General features: G+C 46.1%; 7 protein-coding genes and 1 non-coding gene across 8 annotated transcripts; 3 read left to right on the top strand and 5 right to left on the bottom strand.

The window, feature by feature from the left end:
• Window positions 1–759: 759 nt before the first annotated feature.
• On the top strand, window positions 760–3,322 carry L203_101421 (uncharacterized protein; the record flags this gene model as incomplete). Its single annotated transcript, XM_066210862.1, has 7 exons — window positions 760–1,153; window positions 1,453–1,976; window positions 2,021–2,116; window positions 2,168–2,286; window positions 2,329–2,481; window positions 2,530–2,611; window positions 2,660–3,322. The coding sequence occupies 7 exons, from the start codon at window positions 760–762 to the stop codon at window positions 3,320–3,322; spliced, it is 2,031 nt and encodes a 676-aa protein (XP_066066959.1).
• Window positions 3,323–3,510: 188 nt separating this feature from the next.
• L203_101420 (uncharacterized protein) lies at window positions 3,511–4,872 on the bottom strand (the record flags this gene model as incomplete). The annotated part of the gene is made up of 6 exons (XM_066210861.1): window positions 3,511–3,943; window positions 4,000–4,336; window positions 4,386–4,455; window positions 4,507–4,550; window positions 4,642–4,710; window positions 4,830–4,872. The coding sequence occupies 6 exons, from the start codon at window positions 4,870–4,872 to the stop codon at window positions 3,511–3,513; spliced, it is 996 nt and encodes a 331-aa protein (XP_066066958.1).
• A 344-nt stretch (window positions 4,873–5,216) lies between these two features.
• Window positions 5,217–6,210, bottom strand: L203_101419 (uncharacterized protein; the record flags this gene model as incomplete). Its single annotated transcript, XM_066210860.1, has 6 exons — window positions 5,217–5,253; window positions 5,305–5,394; window positions 5,452–5,853; window positions 5,903–5,963; window positions 6,015–6,027; window positions 6,097–6,210. 6 exons carry the CDS (start codon window positions 6,208–6,210, stop codon window positions 5,217–5,219), a joined length of 717 nt encoding a protein of 238 aa, XP_066066957.1.
• Window positions 6,211–6,431: 221 nt separating this feature from the next.
• On the top strand, window positions 6,432–8,441 carry L203_101418 (T-complex protein 1 subunit delta; the record flags this gene model as incomplete). Its single annotated transcript, XM_066210859.1, has 9 exons — window positions 6,432–6,503; window positions 6,560–6,605; window positions 6,660–6,712; window positions 6,764–6,853; window positions 6,900–7,151; window positions 7,201–7,458; window positions 7,506–7,981; window positions 8,026–8,377; window positions 8,430–8,441. The coding sequence occupies 9 exons, from the start codon at window positions 6,432–6,434 to the stop codon at window positions 8,439–8,441; spliced, it is 1,611 nt and encodes a 536-aa protein (XP_066066956.1).
• Window positions 8,442–8,674: 233 nt separating this feature from the next.
• Window positions 8,675–9,198, bottom strand: L203_101417 (uncharacterized protein; the record flags this gene model as incomplete). Its single annotated transcript, XM_066210858.1, has 2 exons — window positions 8,675–9,112; window positions 9,160–9,198. 2 exons carry the CDS (start codon window positions 9,196–9,198, stop codon window positions 8,675–8,677), a joined length of 477 nt encoding a protein of 158 aa, XP_066066955.1.
• Window positions 9,199–10,648: 1,450 nt separating this feature from the next.
• On the bottom strand, window positions 10,649–10,739 carry L203_101416. Its single transcript has one exon. It is a non-coding gene; the product is annotated as a tRNA-Ala (tRNA).
• A 269-nt stretch (window positions 10,740–11,008) lies between these two features.
• On the bottom strand, window positions 11,009–12,269 carry L203_101415 (uncharacterized protein; the record flags this gene model as incomplete). The annotated part of the gene is made up of 7 exons (XM_066210857.1): window positions 11,009–11,023; window positions 11,093–11,225; window positions 11,313–11,359; window positions 11,408–11,438; window positions 11,605–11,624; window positions 11,667–11,822; window positions 12,267–12,269. The coding sequence occupies 7 exons, from the start codon at window positions 12,267–12,269 to the stop codon at window positions 11,009–11,011; spliced, it is 405 nt and encodes a 134-aa protein (XP_066066954.1).
• Window positions 12,270–13,171: 902 nt separating this feature from the next.
• On the top strand, window positions 13,172–15,266 carry L203_101414 (uncharacterized protein; the record flags this gene model as incomplete). The annotated part of the gene is made up of 3 exons (XM_066210856.1): window positions 13,172–13,326; window positions 13,383–14,076; window positions 14,130–15,266. 3 exons carry the CDS (start codon window positions 13,172–13,174, stop codon window positions 15,264–15,266), a joined length of 1,986 nt encoding a protein of 661 aa, XP_066066953.1.
• Between the last annotated feature and the right edge of the window lie 583 nt (window positions 15,267–15,849).

The following is a 15,849-nucleotide window of genomic DNA, read 5'->3' as shown; positions in this document are numbered from 1 at the left end:
GTGATTTTATTAGAGGTTATAATAAATGTGAGTATTCCAACGCTTTTGCATCGTTGTCTCTTAGACCTTATAGTATACAGCGGCAACCACACAACCAAGGGATTTGCCGAAAGAGACGACGGTAACGAACTGGATGGTCTGTGATATTGTTCAATGTGCATGTGTTAGCTACAGAGCAAGCTGTATATAAGCAATACTAGTAAGTAATATTGGTGACGAGAGGCTTAGCCACTGGGCGCAAGCGCGCGTTTTGCTTTTGATACGTTATTGACAGAAGCGAAATAGAGAACGTGATTGGTTCAACATTGCTGCCTTTGTGGTGTGCCTCTCACAGCATCAGTCAAAGTTCAGACACCGCAGCTTCCCTCGTCCTCTGGAGAAGTATAGCTTTTGGTTGCCTTCGACTTCTCTTCGTTCCTTTTCTTCTACGTCAAATCAGCTTCGGCTCCAATCCACGCAACATACAGCCTTGATTAAAGGAAGATTGTTCGGAAGCCGGTCATATCGCATCTACCATCTTGGTGATTCTAGTATCCATCAATTCTCACCTTGTTCGGGTTTGGATTTGTCCGTTGCTTGAATAGCTGGTTCAAGAGGACAGAGTTTCTTGTATCAACGAAACTGGGCAAATTATTACTCGTTCGCCATCGACGGCTGAATTGTTAACCTTCAAGATTCAGTCTACAGCAACGACGGCGAAGCTACTAAACTGACCTGAGTAAACTTGGCCTGTAGTCAAAGTCACGGATTCATAGCCTTATGTCTCGTACCAATCATCCTACTCAAATCTCTCTTCCCCCTACAGCCATGTCCTCTAATCCGCCCTTGGCTACCCCGCCAGCCCAACCGGCACAGAACGGTGGTCCTGCTGGTGTCAGCGCTGTCTCTCCGGCATCTCCCCGTCATTCATTCCTGGGCTTTATGCGCGCACGAGGTCGATCCTTCACCACGGGTCATGCAGGATATCCACTGCAGCAGCAGCAGCAGCAGTCGGCTTCAACAACGAATCCTACAACTTCCGAGAGATCAAGACCAGGTACAGCTACCAAAGAACAGGGTGTTTCGACGGCGGGACATGCCCCTACCCCAACTGCCGAAGCGAGTACAGGAGAGAGAGTGACGAAGACTGTTAGTATGCCAATGAATGGGACAGGTGGGTTCTTTTTTTTAAATTATTATTATTATTTAATTTTTATTTAATTTTTATATTTAACTATTTATTTACAAGCTGTTTCCAATTCAGCCCTTTTAAGTTTTGAAGGAAAAAATTGATCCTTTGGAGAGGTCCGTGCGGTGGTTGACGCGTGAGGTGTCGAGATTGATTTGTCACTTTTTTTCTCCGTTACTCTTTTTCTTTTGACTTCTTTTTCTCTTTCCTTTTAACTCGTCGTCTTCTTTCTTTGACTACCACTACTCTACAAAGTGAGAGTACACTAACAATGGTGTCCGTAGCGCCGGCTCCCTCAGCTTCTGCCTCGCCTTCCTCACCTGCTGAGCCGAAGGAACCACCAAAAACTTATCGTATACGTCTTGTGCCTCACCTCGAATCAAACAGATCTTTACCATTCGATCCCGTTATCCGTGAAATGGCACCTATTGCTGTGACCGCCAATCCTGGCCTCTTACCAACAGAAGCGGCCAGTAAGGTTGCCGACCCTACCAGGAGTGGTAGTTCAAGAGTGACGGTTGGTGGAAAGAGTGTAGCACTTGTCCTCAAAATTGGAAGGTTTACCGATAAGTCTGAATTCAAGCTACCTGTCCCTCCATCAGCTCCTCCAGGTGGATCTGGCAGTATGTCTGGTGGGATTGCGTTAAGCACAGGTGATGGCACACTTGGGCCAGATGGCAGTAGATCTGCACCCGCTACACTTTCCTTGGTTGGCGGAGGCGGAGAAATGACGAGCGGCAAAGTAGCATTCAGGAGCAAGGTTGTCAGTCGAAGTCATGCGGAAATTTGGTGCGAAGATGGGGGGAAGGTAGGTTGAAACCATGTTGGAAGAAAGATCTGACATTTCAAAAGTTTTACATTAGAGATACAAAGAGTAGTTCTGGAACGTTTTTGAATCATATACGCCTTTCTAGCCCGAATACTGAATCTCGTCCCATGATGCTCAAAGCGCGTCCACCTGTTGTGTCTTTCAGGGCTATTTGCTGACCATTGTTTCAGGACGGTGATATTCTTCAATTAGGTGTGGATTATCAAGGTGGGACGGAGGAGATGTTCAAGTGCGTTAAGATGAGAGTAGAAGTCGGACGAGAATGGCAGCGAGGTGCCAATGAGTTCAAGTAAGTTTCAATACAGCATTGATACATGCTGACCTGCTCAAGCACTAATGCGCTCAAGCAAATCAAAGCATTGGGAGGTGGAGTAGCTACGTCCGACAAGGGTAAAGACACTCTTAGCAAAAAATCCAAAGCCAGCGTCACAGATTGCTGTATTTGTTTATTTTGTGTTACTGTCTGCCAATCACTGTTCATCGCGCAAGTATGGGTTCTCCATTTATCTTCGTGAATGCTGATGGCTCTTAGTCCGTGTTCGCATGTGTTCCATTACAAGTGTATCAGGCCGTTATTAATGCAACATTATCCAGGATTCTCATGTCCGCTTTGCGTATGTATTTATATGTAAATGTGATACATTTGCTAATACTTAGGGTAGCGGACGTTTGCCAATCTCGAAGAGGATGTCGAGACTGAAGATGCCTGGGAGATTGCTTCACGCCGTGCCTCGATCATCTCGCGAAGACCCTCTAATCATTCTCTCAAACAACAACTTAGTACTACCAGTTTCCCAACAGCTAGAAATTTAAAAGCTGTAGGAAACGATGTCGACACGGCAGTCACTACGAGCGATCGAGCAGTCAGCATTAATGGACTTCTTCCTCCACTCTATACCGATGAACCACGAACTTCATCTTCACCAACACCTGTTGCCCTTCATGAGGCACACACAGTTACTCCTACTATGCTTCAGGACGCTGAACTTCGCTCCGAAACGATCAGCTCCCCTGCAACAGCGACTGCGCCTAGGCCTATATTCAATACTCAGGATACCGCAGTTCAAAATGCTACATTATCTGAAGCCGCTACCCCAATGAACGAGACATTTTTAAGCACATTGGCTCTAGCACCTGGTATGTTGCAACGGTTGGAACTGGCAGAAGAAACGAGTCAGGCGGGGACTGGGACGGCCGGTAGTACCAGCACTGGAAGCAGAGCTGGGAGTCGAAGAGCAAGCGGAGAATTAGAACCACAAGCCCAAGGCCAAACGCACACTCCAGAGCAGGAGCAAACACAGACTATACAGAATATGTACACTTAATTTCGGACTATACATGTAAGAGCGTGCGCGCGCCCTCAAAGTAATGACCTTTATATCCTTATGAATCTTGTATTTCTGTTGGGCATTCGTATATGTGAGAGACATAAAATTTAATTGAATTCATGATTCCCCACTAAGATGCGAATAATGCAGACATCAATGGTATAGATGCATGGGTATTAAATACATTAGGCCTTCCCGATAGCTTTCATAGCATTCAACATCAAGTTGCCAATTTGCGCTGGACTTTGTGCAATGACGGCGCCGGCTTTTTCAAGGGCTGCAACCTTGTCGCTGGCCGCACCTTTTCCGCCACTGATAATCGCACCGGCGTGACCCATCCTTCGGCCGGGAGGAGCTGTCCTACCAGCAATAAACGCAACAACAGGCTTGGGGTTGGGAGAGTTTTTGTTGTGCTCTTCAAGATAGGCGGCAGCCTCTTCCTCCATAGAGCCACCAATTTCACCTATGAGAACAATGCCCTCGGTACGAGGATCGGTTAGGAGGACCTTAACTACATCAATGTGTTGTGTACCAGGAAAAGGATCACCGCCGATGCCAACAGTGAGCGACTGGCCGAGACCGGCAAGGGTGGTTTGGTTGACGGCTTCATAAGTCAGCCTGTAAATGTTAGCATGCTATAAGAAATTTGCGATTGAAGAGAGAGTAAAACTTACGTCCCCGATCTAGAGACAACACCAATCTTTCCTTGCTTGAAAATGTGTCCCGGCATGATACCCATCTTGCACCCTTCACTTATAATACCAGGACAATTGCCGCCAATCATCCTACTCTTGCTTTGGCTTTTCAATGCGTTCATAACCCTAATTTGATCACGTTGAGGGATGCCTTCGGTAATAGTGACGATGAGCTTGATTTCATTCTCAATAGCTTCAATAATGGCATCGGCGGCGCCTGCTGGGGGGACATAGATGACAGAGGCATCAGGTTGCGCATCACGGACGGCATCACGGACGGAGCCAAAGACTGGAAGGCCAAGATGGGTCTGCCCAGCTTTCTACAAAGAAAGTCAACATGGAGTGATAAAACAAGCAAAAAAAACCTGCTTTGGGGTTGGTTCCTCCAACCATTCTCGTACCATAGTCAATAGCTTGCTGGGCGTGGAAGGTACCCTATACCATAATTAGTTTTAGCAATTCATCATATACGCTGATGAGGCTTGCAGTTTTTCCAGTAAAGCCCTGAACAAGAACTTTGGTGTCTTTGTCTAAAGAGATTGGAAGGTCAGCAATGGTGGCTCAAGTTGGATGTAGGTTTTACGGGCAGGCTCTTGGCAGCACCACCCAGACGCAACATACGGATGAGAATGTTTTGGATGGTGTCCTCGTAGGATCGAACACTAGCGCTAGAGGCAAAGCCTCGCTGAGCTATCATCAAGTCAGCTGGAATGCTGGGAAACGCGAAGCATGCATTTGCGACCATGGCTGGACGTAAACATTTCTTTGTGGTCATGTCCTCCGCCATTATCCCATACACAAGGACATACCAGAACGAGCTATGGATGCTGTGGCGCGTACAGAGGACAGCATGACTGTTTCTTTGGTCAGCGTTCATCATCTCAGCCTTTTTTTGCGGCCTACTTTTTGGTCGAGATAGAAATCAAGTTGAAAGATTAAAAGTAATAAACTTGAAAGTGAACGGAATTGAAGCTTTCGGAGACACCGCAACCCAACCGACGGAACTAATTTCCGAACAACGCCGCAAAGAATGAACAAAGTTAGGCGCGCAACAGTTCATGCTCAATAAAGACTATCTGCATGCCCGAAATTCATCATGTATACAGGGAACAAATGACTAGCCCTGCCATCAAGAAACGCGGCAGTAACACTCTCGTCTTGACTCTGCTTTGCAATGGAAAAAGCATGTCACAGGATTACTCTTTCTGGTCGGTGTCGTCAGAGGGCCGCCATCTGTGTTTGGAACGTTATTAACGTATTTGAGACGGCATGGATAAACGATACCTTAAATGAGTGTCAAAGAAATAGCAGCATTTCTTTGGAAATCGATCGTACGCAATCTCACTCAACACAGCGCCCTTTTCTCCTCCTTGCCTACAAAGAGCCGTCAATCCATCTTTGATATATATAAAAAGGTTAAAAAGGCCTTACATCGTTACGTAGAACACCCTCAAGTCATTCTCATCCGTTTCGCATGTCGCAATATTCTTCACCAAGTTTTCCCAGTTCTTTTGCTTGTAGTATTTCTCCAAGTTATCTCTGTACTCTTCGTCCCAAATATCATCAACTACATCGTCTCTCCCATCCACCTCGTCTCCGTCATCAGACAACTCGTCCTTGGAGGGTTCAGGCGACTCGACCTTTTTCTTTACAATCTTGGATCCGTTTATACGCTGCTTTTTGTTTGCGGATTTCGTCGATAATGAAGGAGAAGCAGATGCCGTCTTTGATCGAACAGTTTCTTTGGATGCGCGTGCACGCTTCTTACTTGCTGATTTGGAAACAGCCTTGACTTTCTCCCAGTACGCGTTCACGACATCCGCAGCGTGTGAACTAGGAATCATAAGTGGAATACAAAGCACCGAATCTTCTGCAACCATACACATTGATTTCCGGTTCCCAAGTGTCATGCTCTGGACCATAACCCCTCCAAGAAACGCGGTCTTGATGCATACATCAGCCCAATGCGTCATGCCCGCAACTACAACACTCACACTCCAGCTTTGACTGTTTAACCAGAAACATATCATACATTAATACCCTTGCAAGCATTTCCTACTATACTCCAGGACTCACCCCTTTCTGACGGTGGTCTATGATCGCTTCCACCTCATACTCGTCCTCTTCGAGTGACTCCTCTTCTGGTCTTCTGTCGGCTTCCGGCTCTTTTTCATCCTTGGTGGTTGGCATTATATTTGGAATAAGGGATGTTTGTTCATTTATTTGTTAATTCAAGTGTTAGCCTATTTATTTATTAATTACTTGACGCGTGAATTGTTATAATCGTATTTAATTACATTTTATCCCGACACGTCTCGCGGTTTCCAACTTTCCGAGAATGAGTTTCCATAAAATTCCAATCTCTTTTATTTGTTCATTTTGATTTCTTTTAGAATTGAAAACAATCAAAAATGGCCTCAGCATCTGTCTTGGCTCCCTCTGGACCTGGAGCGTCCATTTCTGACAGTTCTTTTACAGACAAGGTAGGTGGAATTTTTAGCAAGATGGTAATTTGGTCAATGCTGACAAGTGGCGATAGGGAAGATCTACAGAGGTCAGACTCTCAAATATGAATGCTGCCAAGGGTAAGCTATCTGGTGAATCGTTCAATAGAGAACAATGGTTTATCAAAGGTTTAGCTGTCGCCGACGCGGTGCGCACCAGTTTGGGACCAAAAGGAATGGACAAGATGGTAAATTCTTTCAAAAGATTCAAGCAGTTGGGTTGATCTTTCTGATACTAGATCCAAACCGGAAATGGAGAGGTAATCATTACCAACGATGGTGCTACTATTCTCAAACACATGGCTGTGCTTCACCCAGCTGCCCGAATGGTTCGTCCGACACTACTACAACCCGAATCTAATGTCTTTATAATAGCTTGTTGAACTCTCTCGAGCACAAGACATTGAAGCCGGAGATGGAACCACAAGTGTCGTTGTTCTTGCCGGAAGTTTATTGGCTGCTGCCGAAAAATTGCTTGCGCAGGGTATTCATCCTACAACAGTAGCCCAATCTTTCCAAAACGCTGCTTCTAAAGCTGTCGAATTTCTTAACGAAATGAGCATGCCTGTGGATCTGAACGATAGGGAGAGCTTATTGCGTGCTGCCAAGACTAGTCTGAATTCCAAGGTTGGTGTTTTCTCAGAGTCCTCAGACTTTTACTGAAGAGATTATCTAGATTGTCTCGCAGTATTCCTCTACACTCGCCCCCATAGCCGTATCTGCCGTGACTCGTTTAGTTTCGTCCACATCTTCCAACGTTGATTTGGGAGACATTAGGATAGTCAAGAAAGTTGGCGGTACTATCGACGATACAGAACTTATTGAGGGTTTGGCGCTGAACCAGATTGTAATGTCTAATGCAGGTGGACCTACTAGGATAGAAAAGGCCAAAATCGGACTGATTCAGTTTCAGCTGAGCAGCCCTAAACCTGACGTGAGCTTTGGTAAAGTTATGATCTGCATCTACTGATATAATTTTAGATGGACAATCAAATTGTAGTCAACGACTACAGACAGATGGACAAAATTCTCAAAGAAGAACGACAGTACCTCCTCAACCTTTGCAAGCGCATCAAAAAAACCGGATGCAATGTCCTTCTTATCCAAAAATCTATCCTGCGAGATGCTGTCACAGATCTTTCTCTTCACTTCCTGGCCAAGCTCAAAATTCTTGTTATTAAAGACATTGAACGTGATGAGATTGACTTCATCTCTAAATCTACCGGTGCCAAGCCTGTGGCTGACATCGATTCATTCACAGAGGACAAATTGGGCTACGCTGAGTTAGTGGAGGAAACTAATCAGGCCGGTGCCAAGGTTGTCAAAGTGACTGGTGTGAGGAATCCCGGGAAGACTGTGAGCGTGGTATGCACTGGCGCGAACGAGCTCGTATTGGAGGAAAGCGAAAGAAGTCTACACGATGCTTTGTGTGTCGTGAGATGCTTAGTAAAAAAACGGTAAGTTTTCCTGACGATTCTTAACGTTTATTGACGTGTGTCAGAGCATTAATTGCTGGTGGAGGAGCCCCTGAAATCCACGTTTCAAGACTCCTGACAGAGTATGCGAGTACTCTTAAGGGCAAGGAAGCTTATTGTTCTCAAGCCTTTGCCGAAGCTCTTGAGGTCATTCCTACTACTCTTGCTGAGAACGCTGGCCTTAATCCTATAGCCATTGTCACTGAGCTCAGAAATAAGCACGCTCTGGGTGATAAAAATGCGGGTATCAACGTCAAAAAGGGAATCATCAGTAATATCTTGGAGGAGAATGTGGTACAGCCTCTATTGGTTTCTACAAGTGCTATGGAATTGGCGACAGAAACAGTGGGTCTAATCCTAAGGATTGACGACATCCAGGTATGTTAATTGCCGTTTGTTTACATTTTGCCATTGTACTGATGTTGTTTAGTTTACGCGATGATTGTTTTCTATGATCCAATGCATTGATAATGTGATAGATGTTACTGACACCAATCTTTTCTTTCGATACAGCGTTACTAAACTCTTCCATAAATCTTTGTCTAACATACCTCGTTTCTCACCTGGTAACCATCAAAAAAGTTTGCGAGCTAATCAATTACTTGAATACAGACATCGATCTGTACGTCGATTGTGCTACCGCCACTGTTTATGGCTGGTCCATATCATGACTCACTAACTTTTTGGCGCCATTATTGACATGTAAGGAAGGCCTATGAAGTTGTTACATTTCAGTAGCCTATTAACAGAGTCTTTTCTTATCGAGTCTACTACAAAGACGGCGCTAGCAGCAGTCCAGACTTTTCGACTTTCTCCTTCATCATCTTCACTCCTCTTGAGTTCATCGGCAAAAGCAACTTCATCAACGACAGCCACTCGAGACATATTGACCAACACACTACCCTGCTCCACCAACCAGAATTCGTCCTTGGATATCATATTCTTGGTGGAAGCAGTCAAAGGACAATGAAGAGTAAGGATATCAATGATAGGGAACATTAAAGTCAGAGAGTCATGTCGAGTGTGAGGGAGAGAGCCAGCATGATCAGACAGTCCCCATTTTGTCGGGGCAGATGTTGGAGAAAAGACATGGATAGTACAATCAAAGGCGTGCTAATCGCATTCAGCGTACATAACATGAAAAGAAGACGTGAACATACATGGAAAACTTCTGCCGCTCGGCGTGCTGTAGTACCCATACCGACAATCTCACCTCGCAGAGATCTTCCAAGGTTGTTAATTGACAGCGTTTGCTATCCCTGACGGAGTCGGCAATCAAGCTCTGAAACATGACAAAGAAGAGAGAGTGCAAGAAAAAGAGTCAGTTCGGCCACTGCTTTAGAGTTAGCTCCAGGGCAGTCTACTTTCGGTAAGCACGCGTTGCATAGCTTTCAGCAAGACAAACTCATGATTGTCACCTTTTGTTTCTTACCTACACTGGTATCAATATTATCATAGTCCACTCCTACAATTGCAATACCAAGCAATTTATTTGCTTTGTCCAAAACATCATTTGGAACTGAGTTCGCGCAGTTGACAATACCGTGCGCGATGGGCCATGTTTTTTGTGGCATCAATTCATGGAAAGCAATAACCCTACCAAATCCTGATTGCGCGTAGATGAAGGGCAATTGGATGCACAAGTGTTGGGATGTATACCGTTGCCATTTTGGCCGGGAGATTGGTCTCAGGCGGAGGAGTTGGAAGGTATGGAGACATGATAGGAGGATGAGTGTTTTTGGCGAGTAAAGCGGATGTGTCAAGGGTGAACTTGCTGAGTATTGTGGTATCCATTTTGCAGATATTTGAAAATTCTGGAGTGGCTTGCTCCTTGTAAGAGTTAAGGTAAGTAATGAGGTTGTTTTACAAGTAGATCGGTATCTGACCCACTCAGCTATACCTCTCTTGACATTCGCCTTATCTGTTTCACTTACAGTCACATGAAACACTCCTCCCAACTCTACAAGCGCAAAGCAAGATATTGCACTTGTCTCTCAATGTAAATTTATCCAGCGCACAAGGATGGGATGATAGACAGCTAGAAACTTTTGAACCCTTACATTGACTCTCAGTCCTTCATGCCGCCCACTCGACTCTTATCGACTTATATCAAACCCCGTGTCCCTCCATCGTGTGCGATATACACGATAAGAGCGAGAAGGAAGTTTGTAAGTCTATTGTTGGTCAAGAAATTCAACTCATGCAAACGACAAAGTCGCAAAGGATTACAGTCTGTTACTGTTGGTGGATTCAATCATGGTTACCTCCTCTGGTAGCATTTGACGAAAAAGCGTCGATAATTCTCTTTGCAGGTGATTGAAGTACTAGCCTTGTTATACCCAAACAATCCAGACAAGCCTGTGATTTGCCATCTTCTCATTGCGTCTTTAACAACATTTGAAAGGCCATTGTCCATGCAAATGTCTATCTTGGGAAGAACCCAAGATTATTCAAACCTTGACCTGTGAAAAAGTAACCACTACTCATTGGCATCCATTGCTGATGAGAAACGTGCACGTAGCAACTAATGAGAAGCCAAATTAGACCTAAACTCAACAGTCATGCTACAGATTATATCGAGAGGGGCATTTGCGATAGTTCATGTACCAGTGCAATTGTAAAAATACACCCTATTAAAGACAAAAAAACTGGAGGAGCTGGGAATTGAACCCAGTACCTCGTCAAATCAGATTTTCAAGAAAATGCTAATGACGCGCTCTGCCAAATGAGCTACACCCCCATCGCTATATTTTCGTAGCAAAGCCACGATACATTCAACATCTTTGTAATGAAATCTAATATTTCACCCACACTGACACTAATCATATCCGACCTTTTGCATAATACAGACAGATTGCATAACCTCAAAACTAGATGCTTCCTTGTACACGTTGATCCTCTCAAGAAATCTATCTTCTCACGTTCTATTCCCAAGATTTCCAGCCTCGTGACGGGCAGGACGAGCACGCTTATAATCTGTTACATGTGGTCGACGATTTTGCAATAGTATTATGCATACCAGCCCTACAACTCGTCAGCATGAGCCAGCTCGCATTCCCCCCCTCGTCTACAACGGACACCACCTATACATACATTATATGGCATTCCTCTTCCGTACAGCAAGACTTGGCTACCAGGCATGGAGTTGATGCCCATCCCGCCAGGAAGCATGCCCATTCCGGTACCGTAAGAGTCTGGCATGGATTGTCGATACGCATGTTCGATACTGTAGCCGTTCATAGTCGAGAGTGGATATGCAAAGCACCCGGTCAGAATATGCTTACGAAATCTTGCTTCTTGCTAATAACCTTACCGATGAGCATCTGGATTATCATCCACAAAATTTGCAGCAGGCGGCGCCTATACCAACCGTTAGTTCCCACCAGCACTCCAAGCCAAACCGCCTACACCATAAGTACCCATCATGGGGTCATACATTCTACACCCGTCAGCCTCATCCACATTCTCTAAAACCTACCCGTATCCACTATCCCGACGCCGCCGCCGTCAGTATTCCAATTCACCCAACTCCCAGTCCACTCACCCGTAACCAAAACCGCCACACATTCTGCAAATGTCAGCCCAGTCAGCCACACACGACTCACCCTCCAGCATATCTCGGCATCTGCACCATGTCAGCATGTCCCAAACCGAAAACTCGACTCACACCATAACCCCCCATCATGCCACCCATGCCACCCATGCCGCCCATTCCCATCCCCATCGGCATCCCCATTCCCATGCCGCCATACATTCCTCCATACATTCCCGGACCCATGCCGCCATACATGCCGCCCATGGGCATTCCCGATCCGTAAAGAGCCTTCATGCCCGCCGCCGTTTTCGGATTCGGGTTTTCCGATTGCCATTTCGTATTGTACAATTTGATTTTCGACGTCGGTTTCGGCACCACGTGGTCGTCACCCAGCGGCAGTGGCGCGTAATAGTCCCGCCAGTAGATGGAAGGGTGCGGGTCACCACACGTTTTTTCCGACACGTTCATCGGCGGTGGCAATGCGTCCAGAGGTGTTGTTTGCCGCCACGATGCGATATCCAGAGGATAGACAGATGCGGGTTGTGCCGCAGTATTCGCCGCACGCAACATTGCGCGTGGATTATGGTGAAGATGATGGTGGCGACGTTTGCGAGGTGGTGGTGAGCGTATACGGGTACGTGTGGAGGGATGATCAGATTTTTGAGAAGGAGGATGAAAACGAACGTTAGAAATGTTTTGCTTCTGGGTCGTGGTAGGTAAAAGACTACTAACCATGGTAGATAGATATATATATGAAAGATAATATCAGTTGAGGGAAAAGAACTGTGCGGTGTGAAATGCTGGCGTTTATATAGTTGGTTGCCTGCTGCACCGAGCCAATGACGCGTGGACGGTGATATGCGTCGGCGATATATTTTCCCAGCCGGGAATAACTTCCTAATTAGGGTTGTGGCGTTTGGTGGTTTATATAGAAAACAGAAAAGGAAAACAAGGTAACCGATGGGAGATAACGCTTCTTATAGTGGTGGTTGGGAATGGAAGAGAACAAGGAAGCATGGTAGGATCGCGCGAATTGTATGCAGCGTTGGGCCGAAGCAGTGAGTACAAGCAACAAAGGGAAACCGGCTGAGGGTTGGACCCCTTTGTTCTGCAAGGCCGTATCGTCCGATGAAGAGGGAAAAAGGAATCAGCATACAGTGTTGTTGGTGTGACGTAGTGTAGGAGTGTGTTTTGGGTGGTTGTCGTTTGTTGCAAGTCATTACAACTCGTTTCAAGCCATTACAATGGGCATTGCCATTCGCATTACAAATTACAGCTTCTCATTACAACTTCCATTACAACCACACGGCGCATATAAAAGATTCGACCTATGCCTACAGTACAACCCTCAAGCATCCGTTTATCGATACCCCGGTTAGCATGGAACTGGATAGATTAAATAAACACATGCAAGGTACCATCATAAACAAATGTCCTACGGTGTATGCATGCACGCAATGGCTTGTAATTTATGTCCGGACAAAAGAGGATCGAGGTGGAAGGCGGCGGGGACATCCGCCAAGTGTACTGCCACTGGCGGGAAAAAAGTGATGACGTAGAAAGTAGGAAAGCAGAGTAGAGACGTGGTGGCAAAGATGAACTATTCAACATTTGTATTGTCATTTGGTATACAAAAGATGACTTTGCGCAACGCTTCAGGAAAGTTTTCATTGTCAGGACTCGGACGCAAGGTATCAGGCATCGATCATCCGCCATCGCCAGGTAGAGAGTATGGGACGGGTACAGACGAAGACTCAACCGTTAGAGACCACCATGGCGCAGCTTTTGATGGGTTGGGAAAGAAACTAAAGGGGAGTTTAGCCCATCAGAATCTGTTGCCTCAACTAGGGCACAAGGATTTGAGAGCTTTGCAAGAGTGAGTGCGTCAGATGGATGGTTGAGGCTGATGACGGTCAGTATTATTGCGTCCGAGAAGGGAATGATGCAAATGGTTGAGAAACTCGCTGTTGAGAACCAAAAGGCTTCGGCTTCCCTCTCTCCGTACGGGATTCAGGAAGGCCCAGACTTACAGGATATCCTTACCCAGTCATCCGCCCTACTCAATCATCTCAACTCCGCGCTGAATGTATTTGCATCGCATCAGACAGAGATGCGTGTTTGTCTGAAGCGCATTCGGATGCGCGAGGAGGCTTTGATTGAGCTCAAGGCTCAGCGAAAGAGTACAGGGGCAAAGGCTGAGAATGCAGAGCGTAAACTCGCAAAGATGAGTCCAGAGAATAAGGCGTTGCCCCAGCAGACGGATCTTTTGGAGAAACTTCGTGGCGATATGCGTACCATGGATCAAGACATCATATCTGAGGAGACCAAGATTGGAGATTTCAAGAGGCAGACGCTCAAGGAAGCGTTGTCGCTCAAGTTTGGTGGGCTCGAAGAACTGGGTGAAAAGATGTGCATCATCGGTGAGCTTGGCAAGTTGCTGCTCGAAGAGATTCCACTCGAGGAGACCCCAATAGGCTACGGAAGAGCGCCTTACATGGGTTATGAAAAGACGGAGAATGCCGTCCAGGAAGCGACAAAATGTGTAAGCTCATGTTGGAATGCTCAGGCTGATCAGTCTAGCTCGCTACAGTTCAGTTTCACACAGCAGGCAACACCCCTAAACCACCTGGTCTGCCTCAGCCATCGTTCACAGCTCCGACTCACACTCCTTCTCTACCCCTCGACGAACGATCTGTCACGGCTGCCGATCACGCTAATCTTCCTGTCAACGTTCTACAGCCTTTTGAACAGGATACAGGCGTGGAAATGGGCAAAGAAGATTATTCGTTGGATGCACAAAACCCGTATGGTGGCATTGAGTCTAATCCCTATGTGCTTCCGACAATTGGCGGCCATGAAAACGTGTACAGCGACTTTGGAGGCATGAGGAATACAAACCCAGGTCACGTCAGGTTTCAGCCACATTCTCCCAACGCTCCTGCTACTTCATCTCCTTCACTTCAGATAAATGACCATGTTCATCCACCAGACGCTCAGGAAAACGAGCATAGCTATGAATATGAGCAACAGAGACAGATGGATGCTGTGGAAAACCCGTGGAGTAAGCTCGATGCGGTAGAGGCTGATTGGAAAAAGCAACAGGCTGGCGAAGCGGACTTGCCAAATCCTCATGTGTCTACATCTCAAACATCGAGTAGTGCTCCTTGGGAACCACTCAACCTCAAGCGCGAAAGGGCTTCAGAGGCTGCTATCCATGATGCAACTGTACCCTCACCGCCTCCAGCCCAAACGAATCCTTCTGCCCTTGCCGTACCAGAAACGCAGTTACAACACCCCGAGCCGACTCAAGTTGTCACTTCTACTGATCTTGCTCCTCCCGTCTTTCGACCAGATGCCTCTACACCTGGAATCAATGAGTACCATACGCCTATGGGCTCGCCTGCTCCTGAGTCGCGCGAAGGTTTGCAAGGATATGAAAGAGAATACTTTCCTGCCAACATGGGGACGGGCGGGAAGATTAGCGCAGCAGCTTTCAGGAAGGGAACCAAGCCAAAAACATCCCTTGGCCCTGAGGAATTGGCGCCCGCAGGTGGCATATATGGCGAAGAGAGCTCCAATAGTAATATCCCGGGCGTGAGAAGGCTTCCTGCTCCACCCCAAAGCCCGGCTGGCGTCACTCTTCCTGCGAATACAGAAACCCAAGATGGTCTTGACTTGGAAAGACATATAAGTCCTCCACCCGAATATGGAGCTGGCGAAAGTTTGCGCTGAGTGTATCACGTCAAGTATGAAGAATAGTTGCCCTGCTCATCTTGTCATCGGATCTATATCCAAGCCTATAAACGACTGCAAATGCATTACTATTATGCTGATACTACCACTCTTTATCTAATTCCGTTGTGTTATCTCTCAGGCACTGGAGGAAATGTCTTAAAGTTTTATTATTTGTGTAATTCTATTTTCTTCAAATCTATTACATGAATTCATCTTTTGTTTCTACAGATCGTTTTACTTTTTTTCCACTACACTATATCGTCAAATATGAATCACTGTCGAATAAAGAGTGTACACATTCAAACCTACAAGAGATATCAAGAGGCTACCATCAAACCCAAAAATACTGATCCATCCTCCGACCTTGTTACTTTTCCAATAGCATTGCCAGGCAACAGCTACGAGGGGTTTATATGGAGAGGGCGTGGTGACTATACGTTTGGCCCTATCGATTCACTACGCTCTCGCTCTCTCGGTACACACTTTGGCAGCTGCGACACCAGCATACTAGATTGGTCCTATCTCAGTATGAACAGCTATCCAACAGAACCTAGTGACTTGGAAAACCTTGAGAACCTAA

The sequence above is a fragment of the Cryptococcus depauperatus genome, chromosome 2 (assembly GCF_001720195.1).
Source record: "Cryptococcus depauperatus CBS 7841 chromosome 2, complete sequence".
In the NCBI taxonomy this organism is placed as follows: domain Eukaryota; kingdom Fungi; phylum Basidiomycota; class Tremellomycetes; order Tremellales; family Cryptococcaceae; genus Cryptococcus; species Cryptococcus depauperatus.
This window is presented reverse-complemented; position numbering and strand designations above follow the sequence as displayed.